The following is an 18,504-nucleotide window of genomic DNA, read 5'->3' as shown; positions in this document are numbered from 1 at the left end:
TGTATTTATTTTTATCCGATCAGAGTTTATAATTTCTTTCACTTCCACATATTTCATATATTATAATTTCTTTTAGATTCATTTGCCACAACCTTCAGCTTCATATTTTGGAGAAATAAATTTTGCTGCTGAAGTATTTGATGTAAATTGCCATTTTGCACTTCTAAAAAATTTTAATAGTTTTTTAACATCTATTCGTAAACTGTACTATGTTTTTTTAAATGTTTCCATCTTTATAATCATGCACTTTGTTTCATTTCACCAGTGGTTGCAAATGTGTATATTACAGTTCATATCAGGTGTGTTTGCAACAACATTTAGCATTACCTTCTGATTAAATAACAGCTGCTAGTAAAGAATCTATGCTATGTTTTCATTTGAGCAGCTATTAAATGTCATATGTTTTACATATATTGATGAATTTTTGTACGATTTCTGAAATATGAAATTGTTTGTCTTATGGTTCCTAAACAGCTGTACTATATCTGGCTGTTGTGCTATGGAATTATTTTTGAATTTTGAGTGTTAACAATTTATTAGCTATTTATGAATTATAAAATGTTATGTAAAATAATTATTTCTTAAAATGAATGTAGTTTATATTATCTGTATTTCTAAATTTCTTATGTATATATTTCAGGTTTGTTTGCAAGAACAAGCTTCAACTTCATCTTGTGATAAAATGCCATCTATTTGTGAAGGATCTCATGTAAGTAGATAATTAGTGTATTATTAAATTGCTTGCTTATACAAAACGTTTCTATAAACTTTTTTTTTGGGGGGGGGGAAAGGAATGTAATTAATTTCATCAGCATTTACAAATTCTTTGTGTACATTTCAGGTTTGTTTGCAAGAACAGCCTTTAGCCTCATTTTGCAATGAAATACCATCTATTTGTGAAGGCTCTGATGTAAGGTGATAACTAATGTATAATTAAATTGCTTCCTTATATACATTTAAAATGTTCTATAAAGTAATTTTTTGGTAAAAGGAATGTAATTAATTTCATCAATAGTTGCAAAAAAAAAACAACCTTTAGTCTCATCTTGCAACCAAATTGTAATTAATTTTAATTAATTTCATCAGCATTTGTGAAGGCTGTGATATAAGTTGATAATTTGTGTTATTAAATTGCTCATGATTATGGAGATAATTGATCCCTTGAAAAGCTGGAAATAAATTTTAAAAATCTATTTTTAAGTGAAATAAATTTTAAATATTAGAAAATAAAATAAAAATAATCTAGAAAATGCTGAAAACAATAGAGTCAAATTTAAAAACCCACCACAGTATAGGGAAAGAGACCTGGAAGTTTCATTTTTATTTTGTGGATTTATTATCTGTTTAAGTTTGGCATTTAATCCAAAGGGGCTTTGTCCCTGAAGGACTATTGTTTTCGTTTTGTATTGAAACACTATAAATGGCTGCATCACTTTTCAAATTGTTTCCACCAAATATTATCATCCTGTACTATATTTAAAGAAATTATATAGTGAAGAATCTGCATAAATGCATGTATGTTTTTCGCATTCTGATAAAACAACGGTACCTAGAGCCATCAAATTTTGAATGACTTAATTCTACTGTGTATATGGACATCTGGAAGCCCGAATTTGAAATTCGGAATTTGTTTTAATATAGATTTTATATGTTGTAAAACTTTAACGAATTTTTGATTAACAAACTTGACGATTTCAAAGCGAACAATGGCAATGTTTTACAGAAAAGACACTTTTATCTCCAGCGCGTGAGACAATGAATCGGGAATTCTGAAGATATGCTCATTTTAAAATTATCTTGCAATATTGCTGTTGAACTGAACTTTATAGTTTAAGTGCGAAAAACTTGATATTTAATAAATAAAGGTAAAACACAAAATGTTAAAAAAAGCCCCTTTGGGTGTAATTTAAAATCTGAAACCTTTCAGATCTTTTTTGTTTGTTGTGTTCCCCCCCTTATATATGATTTATATATGATTATTCATATAGATTTTTTCTTTATTCCAGGATGTTCTTTTAAGGACTTTTATAAAACAGCAGACTGAATTGATCTAGCTTCTGCAATGCCAGAACAAAATATTACTGAAAGAACTTACAGCAACCAAAAAAAAAATGAAATTAATGTTTTAAAAAAATGGCATAGCACTGAAATTCAACTTCATGACCTTCAAGTACAGCACGAGGAATTGCTGAAAGGAGTGAAAACATTTCATTCAGATGAACAAATAGCAATATTGAAAATTCCTCGTACAAGCATTGCAAAATGGTCTAACGAGGGAATAATAAAAGGCCTCAAAGTTAGATTTGCCTTGGGCAAGCATGGTTATAATTACTTGCACAGAATAGGTTATAGAGAATAGGTATAGAATAGGTTATAATTACTTGCTCATCTCAGTAAAGAAGACCTCTTCCCCTCACATTTTGATAAAATGAATGTTGCTTCTGCTGTGAGTTTTTTTTTTTAATTAAAACAGCTGTGGGATTGGAGAAGGCAGTAGCTTTAAAAGAGATAAGCCCTAATGCTCTTACAACAGTATGGTGGATAAGATTTATATGTCAGTGTTTTCAAATGCTTTCCTGTGCCTTCATACAGCACTTTAAATAAAAGACTTCAAGGTCTTGAAATGAATTTTGGAATCATCAGTGACATGATTGAACTTTTGAAAATTAAAGGAGAAAAAATGAATGCTAGTGATAAAGACTGTATTTTATCATTGGATGAAATGGAGATTTCTGGCAATCCTGATTTTGATATTTCAAAACGTAAATTTATTGGTAAATGTACATTAGGAAATCAAAAGGGTGCAGGAAATCACTATTTAGTTATTTTACTAAGAGGTCTGAAGCTGAAATGGAAGCAAGTGGTTGCCCATGAGATAACTGGACAGGTAACAGGATGCCAGCTGAAACAACTTGTTGTCAATGTTATCGAAGCTGTCATTTCTGTTGGATTTAATGTTGTTGGTATTGTTAGCGATATGGCAGCAGTAAATAGAAGCTTGTGGAATTCTTTGGGAATATCTGTTTCTCGAAACCAAAGAAATAATTTCACTACTGAAATTAAGGGCAAAATTATTTATGTATTTGCAGATGTGCCACATCTTTTAAAAAATCTCTGGTCTGCAACTCTTAATCATAGTATAAAACTGCCCAGTTATGTTTGCAGTAAAGAAAATTTCATTACTTTGCATGTATCTGCAGGATTTATTAAAAGATATCTGGTTTACTGAAACAAACCAAAATTATGGTTTGAGAACTATGCATCATCTCAGTAAAGAAGACCTCTTCCCCTCACATTTTGATAAAATGAATGTTGCTTCTGCTGTGAGGTTTTTTTTTAATTAAAACAGCTGTGGGATTGGAGAAGGCAGTAGCTTTAAAAGAGATAAGCCCTAATGCTCTTACAACAGTATGGTGGATAAGATTTATATGTCAGTGGTTTCAAATGCTATCCTCTAGATGTAGAAAGAACTCAATTTCTGTGACAAATAAAAGCAAAAAAAATTGAGTTACTTTTTGAATTTATTAATGTTATACAGCTTATAGAAATTGGTAAAGGGTGGAAACCATTACATACTGGTTTGATTCTCTCTACTTTATCAGCCATACAGTTAGCAGAGGCCTGTTTTCTGAATGATTTTCAGTTTATTTTGACCAGCAGATTGACACAAGATGCTCTAGAAAATGTATTTTCTCAGATACGCAGAAAAGCTGGTTTGAGGCCAAGTGCTTTGCAAGCTGTGAAAGCATTAAAGCTTATCTGTTTATCTCAGTTTATATCTCACATTAAGAACTCCAGTCATGCTACTGATTCAGATATTTATTTATTAAACTATGTGAAAGATGAATTTGAATTTCCGAAGGAGAAAAAAGCTTTAGAGCCTGTTACCATACCAGAAGTTTCTGACGTATCTCTACAGAATCTCACCCTTAGTGAGGAAAATAACGTCTGTTATATTGCAGGAGCTGCAATAAATTCTGTTTTGAAAAATGCTTGTAATTCATGCTCAAAGTTTCTCTTAGTTTGTGAGCAAAATACTCCTTCCATCGATGAAAATAAGCAGTACATAATTAATTTTGCAAATTTAGGTGGGCTTAAATGTCCTTCTCCAGAAATTTTTAAATTGTGCCTTCTGTGTGAAAAAATAATTCAAAATTTTCGAAACGAAATAATACATGGAAATGTAATTATGGATGTGGAATTTGTTAATATGATTTGTAAGAAAGCAGGCGAGGTAAATATTCCCTCCTGTTGCAATATCAAAATAAAGATAATAAAATATTATTTGACTGCCCGTGGAATTGGTCTCAAGAAGCTTCTTCAAAATAAAAGGCAGCAGCGGCAAAGTTTTGCATCTCCTGCTTTTAAAAGGAAGAAAGTAAATTAGAATCTAATCAAGAGTTTAAGAAGTTTTTGCTGTTCAGTTCTGTCTGTAAAAAAGTAGAGTAGTTGTCACTGAAAATTTGCTGCTTGTCTCTTCGAATAATAACTAGGCCCACCAACAGCTGAATGGTTAAAGTTACTTAATGCTGGGAGTTCCATCTTCTGTTCTATTTCCGAACAGGCTGGCTGCATGGTTGGTTTTTTTGTGGGTTTTCCCCATGTGTAATGTGAGTACAAGCCAGTTCTCCTTACAAAGTCCTCTACAATAGAAGATCTCATAGTCAGCTAAATCGGATTTACTTTAGTGTGACCTCAAATGAGGCATCAATTGTGAATCTGTTTTGGCATGTTATTAGGAATTTTGAATGAAACATTTATTGCTGTTGTGAAAGAATGATCAACTGATGTTTACCTTACTAATCAATGTCTTATAGTATTGTAATGGCTTGCAGGATTTTTTATAATGTGATGTTGCATATGCTTCTTTGTTACCAAATAAATAGAGTATGTTCCTAATCCGACATTTCTTCTTTTGTACCAGGGTTATGTAATATGATGTGATAATTTGGATTTGTTTATAGAATACATAACAGTATTTTTTGACATTCTAATAGAACCAGTGTATTTTATTTATTTACTTATTGCTTTAAAACTGATTTTGAATCAAGGCTTACTTCCCACCCCTTTGAGTATGCACATAAAACATGTTTAAGCTATATTTATAATACAGTCAAAAGTCGTTAATTCGGACACCCGTAATCCGGAATGATCTATAATCCGGACCTCAAAGCTAAAATCTTTCTGCGCATGCGCCGCATTGACGCATGCGCATAGGCGTTTTACTCGTGCGCGCAAGACATTTACGACTGCGCATATGCGTCTGCGCAAGTGCAGAATACGTTTTCGCGTGCGCGTTTAATGTATAACGAACGGTATAAGCTAAAATTATCTAATTATCTATTTCAGTTAATGTTGATAATTGCGTTGTTCCTTAATCTTCGAATTGGATCCGGCTTATTATTTTTTGCAGACTGTAAGAGCAATTTTCTAAAAGTAAACTTGAACTTTCGATTATGTCAAATAGAATTTCCGATGCTGGAGCTCCCAAAGGATCTAGAAAACGAAAGTATGTTTCGATGTCCATCAAACAAAAACGAATTGCTACAAAAAATGGATAAAAGCATATCCTTTGTTTATCTAACCGTTCCGAAATCTGTTTATCAATTTCACGCTGCTCTGCGCGGGGGGGGGGGGGGACGTCGCGGCGCGCAATGAACTGGAAGTTGATCTGTCAACACTATCGTTATCTTCAGGGCAGATGTTTTTATTTTATTCGGCTTATAATTCCTTACTAAATGTAGTATTTAATTTCGATGTACTCCGTCTTTATACGATTTAAATCAAATTCCTCGTCATTATAAATATCACGAATACAAATCAAATAGTTTTCTGGTTGCAATTTTCTAATTTCGGCTATGCGTAAGGTATGCTTTAGGCATCCGCGCGTTGAAAGAAATGTTTAATAAAGTAAACAAATAAATATTAGGCTTCTTTTTTCGTAAATTTTGATACCCTTTAGATCATAATTGCTCATTATTTTATAAATTACAGTTTCATATTTTTAATTTTATAATTTCTGCATGCCATCTTACCAGATTTAAACTGATGATCTATAATCCGGAAAAATCGATAATCCGGAATCGCCGAAGTCCCGACGAGTCCGGATTAAAGACTTTTGACTGTATATCAATGAGATATATATAAATGAAATAAGTCTCTTAGGTTAGCTCCTTTAATGGAAAAAGAACAAAATAAAAATTATATACTTTGAAAACAAGAATACTATCTGAATAGTGTTGGCTAAGATTTATTCAGATGGTTTTTTGCATTTATTCAGACATCTCCGCATATAAATGACAATTAATTATATTATATTATCGGGTTGGAGGGAAAGTTCTGTCGTATTTTAAATAGGCAAGTGATTTTTCTTGTAAATAAAAAAAAAAACATCTGGCTAGTGAGTCAATCGGATTTTTTTTTTGTTTTTTTAGCTGCTGTATAATATAAAAGGTGCCCTTTTTTACCATTCATCATTTACTTGTAATATTTAAAGGGAAAAACATGTCGGCAGATAAAGTGCATTTATTACACTGCATTTTATATGAATTCCAAAAAGGAAGCAACGCATCTGTTGCATGTAAAAATTTATGTGCGGTATTTGGAAAAGATATTGTAAATGTTCGTACTTGTCAAAGATGGTTTAGCAAATTTCGTTCCGGGGACCTGAGCCTCAAAGAAAGTGTTCGATCTGGACGACCATCCAAGATCGATAATGATGTTTTGCGATCCATGTTGGAAAATAATCCACATTTAACAAGTCGAGAAATTGCAGAAGAGTTTGGCATTCATCATACAACTGTTGGAGATCACATTAAATCTCTTGGGTTTGTGTTAAAGCAAAGTGTTTGGGTTCCACATGAATTAACGGAAAAGAATTTGTCTGATCGTGTAAGAATATGTTCATCACATCTGATTAGACACAATGTGGAGCCGTTTTTGGACAGGCTGGTTACTGGAGATGAAAAGTGGATTCTTTACGAGAATATTAAAAGAAAAAAATCTTACTGCAAACCAGGAACATCATCAGCAACAGTTCCAAAACCAAGTATCCATCAACGAAAAGTACTGCTTTGTTTGTGGTGGGACAGGAAAGGTCCAGTGTATTACGAGTTGCTGAAACAGGGAAAAAACATCAACGCTGATCTGTACTGCAATCAGCTGGATAAATTGAATGCAGCTATCAAAGAAGAAAGGCCAGCATTAGCGTCCAGAAAAGGAATAGTGTTCCATCACGATAATGCTCGCCCACATACTGCAGTGGTGACACTACAAAAACTGAATGCGTTAGGATGGGAAATCCTTAGTCACCCCCCGTATTCACCTGACATTGCACCCTCTGATTATTAACTGTTCAGATCTCTGCAAAATTATCTAACGGGAAAAAAATTCAAGTCTTTTGAAAGTGTTTCTAAGGCAGTTGCTGACTATTTTAACTCCATGGATGAGAACTTCTACAAAACAGGAATTTACAGGTTACCTGGAAGATGGCAACAGGTTGTAACAAATAACGGAGCATATATAATTGATTAATATTAAACACATATTTTTATAAATGAATTCAAATATTTTCTTTAAAATACGACAGAACTTTCCCTCCAACCCAATAGTTTTAAAAGTAAAACTAATATAATATCATTCTATATAAAGCTGTTTGATGTATAATGGAAAAAATTCAATTACTGCAGTATGTTTTAATAAAATTTGAATATAATAGACTGAATTGCACTACATTAGACAAAAAAGCAAAACATTTTTATTTATTTATCTTTATTTTCACTATATGTGTTTGTCATATGTTTGTTACTAGAGGACTTATTTTATAGATTTGAAGCTAAATAATATTTTTATGTTTTTACTTATGCAAATTAATTAATAAAAAGAACTGTGATTTAAGTATTGTCTTTGCTGTGATATAGATTGAATCTTATTATGTTATGGAATTATCATTTAAATATTCAGATACGTGTAATATTAAGAGCATATGTATGTAAGTATAATTTTTCCAAGTGTAATAAAAAGTAACTATCAACAACAAATAAACTTATAAGTAAATAGTATCTGTAAATTCTGTATGTAAAGGTATTATTTTTATTTTTATTTATTTGTGTGTGTATTATTTTAATATTGTTTTTAGCTAAATAAAGAACAACAATATATATATATATATATATATATATATATATATATTGTTGTTCTTTATTATTATATATATATATTTAATGGAATTTTTTACTCTATTAAATCTATGAATCCCACAGTCATCTGAGCATTGAAGTAATTTTTATAGCATTCTGCACTTCATTCTAAAAGCATTATAATTTAAAGGTGTATATCCTGAATCAGTATTTAAAATCATAAAGTGTTTAGCAGCTTTTTCTGGAAACACACACAAAATAACTTTTTTAACAAATTTGCTACAGTAATAGACGTTTGATTCCATGTGAGCAAAATTCAAATAACATATTAAAAATAAAAAACAAGAATTAAAGATCAAATCTTGTCCTAAATTAATGGAGGTTGAGGGATTTCCCTCAACCATATTAAGAATGTGGTTGAGGGACAGCTCTTGTCAAAAAATACATTTTGAGAGGAATAACATTATGCATGTATTTAAAAGAAAAAATTGAAAATTCAATAAAGGAATTCAAAAAGAAAGTATTTTTAACTAAAAATACAAATTTGAAATATGATATGTGAAAATGTTTTAGAAACTTTTAAAATAACTTGAATCATACAATAAATTTGGCAATTAAAAAAAAAATACGAGAAAGAATCTGCACTTCAGACAAAAGAAGGGGAAAAAGCCACACATCTTTATAGGAGTGCAGAAAAAAGCTGAAATTTGGATTCTCTAGAATGTTAAACTTTAGCGGACAGCGCTAAAGAGCCAAAGTTGCCGCTCCACACCTAAATTGCAACCCTAAAGCTTAGATTCAAAATGGCTGATGAGTCAGCCTGTATCTCTAGTAACTCTACTTGGGGTCAAAACGTAAAAGTATAAGAATAAAACTAAACTCTAATTTAACTTTAGAATAATAAACGTGGAAGATTGGCCTTATATTAACAGGAAGCGTATGTAGTACAGAGAACTGTGAATACTACAATACGTTTAAAATTTATCAAGAGGATTAAAACCTCTGGCCTGGAAGGCAACAAGCAACTGCGTAACTTCTAAGGTAAGCGGCCTGCTTCGACTCACTGCTTCCTCTCTTCGCTTGGCAAAAAGCCACAACTTAAATACTTGGCGTTCGCCAGACAAACTTTGCATAAAAACCTTAACGCTTATAATTCTGGCCGGAAGTAGAAAATAAGAAGTGATAGTAAAGATTTAAAATAAAATAAACGTTAGTAAAACTTAAGATCCTTACAAACTAATTCTTTTTACTTCCTTGTACGAAGTAAAAAGGAAGCATTGTAATTGCGAAAAGTTTCAGGCAGCATATTTCAACGAAAATATCAATTTTGACCGCTATTGAAAGCAATTTAACTTAAGGATGTTTTTGAGTGACATCTGTACGTAAGGACAGAATAAAAGACTTTTCCTCCAAAAAAATTATAAATCTGCTTTAAAATGAATTCTGAAGAGAATTTTTCGTGGTGTCTTCACGTACGTACGTATCTCGCGTAACTCAAAAACGGGTAGCCTTAGAACGTTGAAATTTTGTATATAGGACTGCTATAACATGTAGATGTGCACCTCATATTTTGGTTGCAATCGCCCACACCAAATATATATAAACATATTTATATATATACATATCCACTCTGTTACCCGGCTCAGTGATCTCAGTTTCTTTACTCTTATACGTTTATAAATTGTGCATTTTTTGCTTTAAAAATGATTGAATTATGTTGTTCTTATCTTCCGGTTACAACAATTTAAAAGTTGTTTAAGTGCGGTTAAGCCTAATTTTTATTAAATAACATGGCAGACATGTTTGTTTACATTTGAAACAGCAGAATAGTAGAGTTGTTGCCAATCTAGAGAGACTAAGCTTCGCAACAACAAAGATAATGCCTTCATTTATTATTGCAAATCAAATCATGCTTAATCCTTTCGGGAATTTTTTAGATGTGTATTTAATTATTTCAAGGCACACTAGGGCTATCTGCCTAAGGGAAGGGATGCCTTCGCGGAGGCATTTCTAAGGGAAACTGGCTCGTATACACGTTACACATGGGGAAAACAACAGAAACACCCATGCAGCCAGCCCGTTCGCGGGATTCAAACCTTGGATCGAACTACCAGTGTTCAGCGACTTTGCCGCTCAGCCGCTGGTGGGCCTATTTTTTCATGGAAATAAGTGTTTAAAATTTACTTCGTAATTTTTAATAAAATTAATTTGAGTTTTTATGTATTTTTGCCTTGTCGCGAAGTGAGAACTGAATTAATTGAATGAGAAATACTGAATCGTCTGTGAAAAACTGTTTCTTTTTCTGTTTTGTTTGATTAATTTCTTTTATACATTGTTCTAGCTTTATTATAGTATTTGAATAGAACATGTGGCAATGATTAGGTAATTCTTCAAATGATATAAGTTAATGTGCATTCTGAGTTATAATATGAACGAAATATAATGCTTTTAAGTGAAGCTAGTGCCAGAGTGTCACTACGGTAAACAAATATAGTGAATTTTAAAGAGTGCATTTATTCTATTGTGGTTTATGCGCTATCGACGAAGTAGATTTAATTCAATCCAATAAGTTTAAATGAAATGCAAGAAAATATGTGTATAATTTAATATTCCGTACAAGGAAGTCATGTGGTGTACACATCAGATTTTTTATATAAGTATTCAAATAAATTTATATACATAAAGTGACCTCTATTTATTTAACATACTCTAAATTGCATATGACTTAAACTTATGTACTTTTATCAGTTTTAAAGATAAAAATATTAATTCCTGAGACAGCAGTATATAGATAGTCACATTAAAAATGAAAAGTGAAATAAAATTATGATGAGAAATGCATTTAACAGTGAAATGCACATTCAGCAAGCCATAAAATATGAAATACTAGGCCAATTGTTTCTGCAAGCAATATTTGGACACACAAATCCTGATTTCTTCAGTAATCTGTTTATGCAATTGTATTAATGTTTAAGTATGTAATACATGCATAATGAATGTTTACTTTTAAAATTTACCCTATGATGTAATATTTTTAATGCTGCTTTTTTTAATTTTCCTTGCAAAGCACTAATTTTTTTTCAGCAAATATCCCACTCTTCCTCCTCTAAATTAACAACAAAATCCTGGAATTTCATTTACTGTATTTATTTGCTTAGGTCATGTGCCTGAACTTTTAACTATTTTAACGTTCCAAATATATGTTTAATTTCTTCTTAAAACATGTTAATCTAAACATGCATCTTGCTCAGCAGATTCAGATATAATAAGAAGCCATTGCAAGTTATAAAAATTTTTAGTTACAATACTTTTACACTAGAAAGAACTATATAAATAAGTAGAAGAGATAAAAATATATTTATGTTAAGATTTTATCTACTTCATGTATTAACACAGTTTTCTAGTTTTGAATTATAAACATTTTGCACCAAAACTAATTGTTAAATAGTTTGAAAAATATTTATCAGTTAAATTTCAAATAAGTGGGATAAAATATCTGTATCATAATATTATTACACATAAAACTAGGGTACAAGGAAAATAAAAGTAAAGACTTACTTGCGAAGCCGTTGTCGTAAATCTTTGATTTGTTCATTTTTAGTTGCTAAGATTTGCTTCATGTTTTGGAAAGCTCCAGTCTGACTAAATTTCAACTCTAATTCCTGTGTAGTAGAAGTATAACATATTATGTTATAGGTGCACAGTTTGAAAAAATAGAATATAAAAAAGTTTGAAAAAATAGAATGCTTAAGGTGACCAAATTTTTAACATTGGTAAAGTGGGATACCATTGACCAGGGGAGGTTGTTGATTAAAAATTTGGTCTATATGAAACGTCTAAAATTTTCACGGAATGCAAAAATAGTATTGTAATATACATTTTTTTATTTCCACATAAGTGCAGTTTACAAATATAATACATTAAAAAAATTATGTATAATATTATTTTATTCTTTGGCATATTTTTCATTTGAATGATTTTTTTTTAAAGTAAATTGCTGTCGTTGTTTAAAAGGTCATGAAATTTTTCACAAGAATTTGTTAAATTATATTTCACACATAAAATGGTTTTCAAGGTGTCAACACATAATTGTGATTTTTCTGATGTCCATACTTTATTTACCGTAGAAAACCACATCCAGTCGCAACATTAGTTCCTGGTAAAGATAGCGCATATATTTTCTGTGCATTATAATGGTTTATACGGTTTGTTTCAAAATGATGAAATATTTCTAACCATTTGTTCTCTATTGTGATTTTTTCTGATGCCTAAGATTTAACTTTTTCCTTATCAATATATTTTTTTAATAATGATACCTCATTAAAAAAATCATTTTTAGAAATATTACTATATGGGAAATTTTGAGTAATATGATCGAATGATTTTTGCACATCATTCCAATTAAGTTCTTGTTTGAATGTAATCCAATGAAAATGTTCGATATCACTGTAATGTACCATCCATTCTAAATAATCTATGCAGTTACTATAGAACTTTTTAACATGATTCATGATATCTGCATGATTTATTGCACCTTGTTGTTCTAGCTGGCTTATACTATTATGGATAGTTAATCGAAGAAAATTATTTTCTAACCGCTCTTGACACTGGAATTTTAGATTATTAACTTCATTTGCTACTTAGATACCCGAAATTTTGTCACCTTCAATAACTTTTATAGCATTTTGAAAAAGAGCTGCTTGATTGTGTACAAACTCTAGCCAAATTTTTTAAGATTCTTTTTCAAAGAACTCTTCTAAAATTCTAGGGCATTTATCCTGTGATAGAAAGTAGAATTTCAAAGGATTGTATATTTTCAGATATTCGACTTCCGCAGTTTCACAAAATTCTTTAAGCATTTCAACAAGCACAGTGTATATATAGAAATAAGAATATATTTTAATAACAATATTTTCCACATCTGCGGGCAACAAGTCAGGAGCTGTTTGAATGGCATTATGTATTATATACGTGCTGTGCAACCAACACCAATAATGTTTTGATTAAGGTTTTTGTTTAATTTATAAGAGATATTATTTGTACCTTTTCTCGCTTTTCGTCTTGCATATTTGCACTCATGTTATCTGCACCATATGCAATCATTTTATGTTTTTTTTTTTTTTTTTTTCCAAAATATTAACAATGGTACTGAAAATTGTTTCAGAAGCTTCGCCGGACAAAGAAAAGAAATTTAAAACTCTAATTTTTATTCCAGTTTCCGAATCAAAAAATCTAATTATGGTTGGAAATAACTTTATATCCTTATGATTAGGTACTTCAGAATATATGAATATAAAATTATTTGTTCTAGATTATTGTTTAATTCTGAAAATGCATGCGGGGAAAGCACATTATACACAATTGCCTCGGATTTTGTTCTGGCATAAGTCCAAAAGACACTAATCCTGCTACTGCTAATTTCTTTTCTTCGTCTCCAGAAGTTATTTTCCGAAAAAATTCCTGTATTTTAGAGGAAGATGCAGCAGTATTTAAATATCTTTTATGTTTCTGTGTCTCCAAGTGCTTTGAAATATCATTCTTCCCGCCAAACGAAATAGAAAATTCACTATTACATATCTCACATTTTACCATGTAATTGCTTTTAGTTTTTTTTAATAAAAGGAAATTCACATCTTAAATCATCATTGAATTTGCATTCTCTTTTCTTACTCACTGTATTAAAAATCTAAAAAAAAATTATATTATAAATTATTATATACATATTGCTTAAAACACAGTAAGTAGGTACATGAAGATATCTTATTGTTAGTTTTTATAAATTAAATTAACTTGATTGTTATAAAGTAACTATATTTTAAAAATTATTTTAATATTTCTTTCTAAATAATAACAATACTAACTTCTATTATTTTTCCTCTGAATTTACCGTAATGTAAGTCGTAAGTCTCACTTTCAAGGCCTGCGCTAGACATTTTGCAGCCACAATAAAATATAAATAACACGAGCAATGTCTGCTAAATTCAGAAAAATATTTGTATTTATGAAATAAATTGCTAACCTAAATTATCTGAATAACTCATTTGTTGGCATCACTTGTTTAACTAGCACTAGTATGATGCAGGGGTGGCCCAAGAGCGATGCGTAGTGCAGGGAGAAAATTATGGCACATGCGCATGACGTCATGTGAGTGACAGTCGTTAGTTCTTGGTCTTTGTTTACATTCGTTGCATTAACAGTTTGATTTGATTTGTGTTGTTAATGTGCTATTATACCTAGTCGGAAGTGGCAAATTGTGCTATAGCATTGTGTCAGAATTATACACGGCAATACGTTTCTTAGCGGAAAACACTCTTTACAACCAGATAAAATAACTGACTATTTTTTAATCAATTTATGTAGTTTTCATACATAACTGTGATGTAATTTTACAGTTATTTTTCATTTTACTGCTATTTTACATTTAAAATTGAAAAATTTCTCATTTTTTATCATAATCTTCATTTTGTGAATGAGACTTACATCATAGTGAGGTATTTAAACTCAGTGACATGTTTACCAATACTGAGTACCTGAATGATTAGTTCATAAATTCACTTATCCAACTTCATTCACATGTTTTAGTTACTTTCTTTACATCCCAAATGTAATTCTATGTATTGAAGCAATGTCTGTTCGCAAGCAAGCATTGCGAACTAAGTAAACTGATACATGCTTCACTGTGAGAAAAGAACAATTTCTTGACCACACTATAATGCAAACATCGTATGATTGAGTGACCTATTTTCTTCGGTGTTATTTAACTGATGCAGTTTAATTGATATAACTAAGTGACACATGCTTAACCCCAAAAGGAAAACAAATCTGTGTATTGTGCTGAAATACAAATAGCGAAAGATTAAGTAAGATATTCTCTTCAGTGTTATTTAACTGATGCATATGTTTTAATTTTGATTCCATGTAATTTGTTTTTAATTATAAGAGAAAGACAAATAATTAAATACTGAACACTATTTTGAACATAACAAAAAATTTTAAGATACAACCTGATATAAATACATTGATAATTAAAAATATTTAATTTGAATACAGGCTGAAATGAAATTAAGATGTAGGGAAGTTTATTACCATTATTATTGTGCATTCATGTGTAAGAAATGTATTTTAATTATTACATTTTTAATGTATGGAGGGAAGAACAGGACGTGAAAATCGAAGATTATTTGCTGCAAATAAACATGCCAGGATAAATGTTCTATAGAAATTTTAGGAGTGTAAGGGATTATAAGAGTGCTATTAGATAAAACAGAAAATATATGAATTTCTGCTGAAGTCTGAAGTGAATCAGTATAAGTAAGTGACTTTAAAAGAATGTGATAAGTCTATTTAAAAGTATAAGGATGTGATATTAAGAAATTTGTAGAATTTTAGGATAATTAAATATGAATTTGTTGGTTTAAATCTTTTTATATATATTTTTGCTTGAGTTATGTAATTTAAACTGAAAATCACGATCATATATTTCTGTGGAATGTCAAAGTTCATTTGTATCAAAAAAATGCATGAGCAATGCAAATAAATATGAAAATACTTTTTGATTATGTTATTACCGTGGTTTTAGCAGTTATGCCTTCATGTGTTTATTCAACAGGATTTATTTAATGCAGACAATACAACACAAAAGTATTGAAAAACACCTTGTTTTACAACATTTATTTCTCTTAATTAACTTAAATATGGTTTTTCATTTTCTAATGATTTCCTTTAAGAAAAGGATGTAATGTTTACATTATTTTCAGCATTCGTACGAATTCTGTGCATAAAATAAACATTTACTTTAACAAAATGCTTAATCAGAAAGTATATACCCCGTATTTCCGTTATGTTATTATAACTATCACATATACAATGATCATTTTGCTTTAGTTTATGTTCCCCCCCCCCATTACCAAAATCATGTAGCGACCCTTGTGTCTTGTCACCCGGGTGACGTCATTTCCAGCAACCAATGGCACGCTTTTCCCTTTCCTGGCCTAACCTTTAATATTAAAATATTGAACTGCGGTGCTTAACCACCAGGGTGCCTGGGCGCCATAGCCCTACCCCTCATCGAATAACATGATAAAAGTTTCGAATTATAGAACTTTGAGTATGATGTGTATCATCTGAGAGACAGTTACAAAATGTTTTCGTCGTTGCCAATGCCAAAAAATGCCATTGTTCATTAAATCCAAATAATGGTGTTAAATTCCAACAACTGATCAACAATGCTAACTTTGATAAGCAGTTCTCGACGATCCATTCTGAACAATTATTTTATTATTAATGTTTAACATCATAAAATTAACTAAAATAATATAAAACTCATATCCTAGCCACATGGCCATCCAAAACCGTATATTCCCTTCCCATTCCCTAGCTTGTCGTGCTTCCAAAAATCGGGACTTTTTTAAAACGTTGCGGGACAAATTGTTAAAAATCGGGATTGTCCCGTCAAAAGCAGGACATATGGTCACCTTGAGAGTATCCAAGGTCTTGTTTATCTTCGTTATTTCTGAATGATTTTAATTTTATATATAACTATTTGCAACTCATACATAAAAACATTTGCAAAAATTAATTAAAAAGTGGTTATTACAACTTAAAAACTGTAATTAAATTTCCTTATAAAATCAGGATAGTTAAAAAGTAGCATAAATATTTTAAAAAAATATTTTATAAAAATATGCATTTACTTTTGCTTTGCATAAAATAAATGCTTTTTAATATTGCAATAAAAAGAGTATGGATTTTAAATGTTGTCTTAGTAAAAATATTCAATGTAGCTTTAGGTATTTTTGGAAATGCAATGATCTATTTTAGAAAATTGCCATTTTTCTTAAATTTCTTTTTTACTATTATCATCGAAAAGAATCAATTAAATGGCTTCAATGAACATAAGATTTTAAAGTTTATTCGTCAATATTTATTAGATCATTTTTGGCATAATCCTCTCTAACTGCAATGCACTGGCAACCTTTTTTTCTCCATTCCTCAAAAATTGCTATCATGAAACCTCTTCAGGACTTGCAGGGAATTATCTTATATTGCATCAAAAATGGCCATGAAGCAATAGTTTTAATGATGGATATAAGAAAATAAAATCACACGGTACACAAATGAATACAGAAAATGCTGGGCTGTATTTGTTGAACAACAAGAGCATTGTGAACAGATGCATTCTTGTGATACGAAATCTATGAGTTATTTTCCTAAAATGTATTTCATACAAAATACTCACATCATATTCTCTGTCAACTGATTAGCCACTTGATAAAAATCTGTGATGTACAACAGTTGAAGAAAAAGTGGATATTACCTTGATTTAACAGCTCTCATATGATCTTTTCGCTCTTGTTTTAACTTCTAAGTGCCATTATTAAACTATTTTTATATTAGAAAGCTGTATTCATGCTTCATCTCCGGTAATAATGCATTTTAAGAACTTGCCATAAGAAATTTCATGGGACACTTAAATATGTTGTTTTGGGGAAAATTCAACATGTTTTAAAATTTATATATGTTAGTATGTATCCAAATAATATAGGAGCTAGTTAGTAGCTTCCAAATAATATAGGAATTTGTTCAATTATATCCCTAATTATTAAGCAATAACTGTTAAACATCAGATTGCTAATTTGATTTAAACGTTGTTTATTAATTGAAGTGGATATCTTCCAGAGTGTGGTTGATCTTTGATTCATTCTGTGCCTTCCTGAAATAACATGTCCCATTTGCAAACACTCATTTTGAATAAATTCATGTATTGTAATATTTTGAATGTATTCCACTGCAAAAATAAAATTTATTGCATGTTGTCTATTTACTATGAATGAATTTATTTGGGAAGATTTCTTATTAATTTTTATTTTCTTTATTCATTAAAAACAAATTTATTTACAAATGATAAAAAGAAATGAATTGTGAATTTTTGTTAAATGTTGATGAAAGTTATAAAACTTCTGAAGAAACTTTGAAAGTAATATTTTCACGTGCATATTTTAAATTAATGATTTCCAATACTTTTTGATTGCAGTAATATTTCTAACAGTAGTGACAACCTATATCTGAAATTTGTCAAATTTTTACATCTCAGTGTCAGGAGCATATGCTATCGATGAGGGATCCTGTCTCTGATCCCATCAGATACATATCTTATTGTCACAGTATTTTGTCTAAAAGAATACTGGATGAAACACTCATGAATATTTTTAAAAGAACTTAAAAAAAAAAAAAAAAAAATATGGTAACATAAAAATTCCAAGAATATTATATATATATATATTTCCTGATTTAATATATAAATTTATTTATAATTATTTATTAGGAGAAAATATCCTAGACATAAAATATTTCAGTATAGTATTCA

General features: G+C 30.2%; 1 protein-coding gene across 3 annotated transcripts in view; it reads right to left on the bottom strand.

Annotated features, from left to right (window-relative positions):
- LOC118188821 (leucine zipper transcription factor-like protein 1) overlaps window positions 1–18,504 on the bottom strand; it is a 49,290-nt gene that overhangs the window by 10,609 nt on the left and 20,177 nt on the right. For all 3 annotated transcript variants that reach the window (XM_085821976.1, XM_085821977.1, XR_004758172.2), the window contains exon 9: window positions 11,697–11,800. In XM_085821976.1, coding sequence (XP_085678102.1) covers window positions 11,697–11,800 — 104 coding nt within the window. Of the gene's footprint in view, window positions 1–11,696; window positions 11,801–18,504 lie in introns of those variants that run through there.

Source organism: Stegodyphus dumicola, chromosome 8, assembly GCF_044657685.1.
Source record: "Stegodyphus dumicola isolate Sdum_Otavi_A_Nest chromosome 8, ASM4465768v1".
Classification (NCBI taxonomy): domain Eukaryota; kingdom Metazoa; phylum Arthropoda; class Arachnida; order Araneae; family Eresidae; genus Stegodyphus; species Stegodyphus dumicola.
This window is presented reverse-complemented; position numbering and strand designations above follow the sequence as displayed.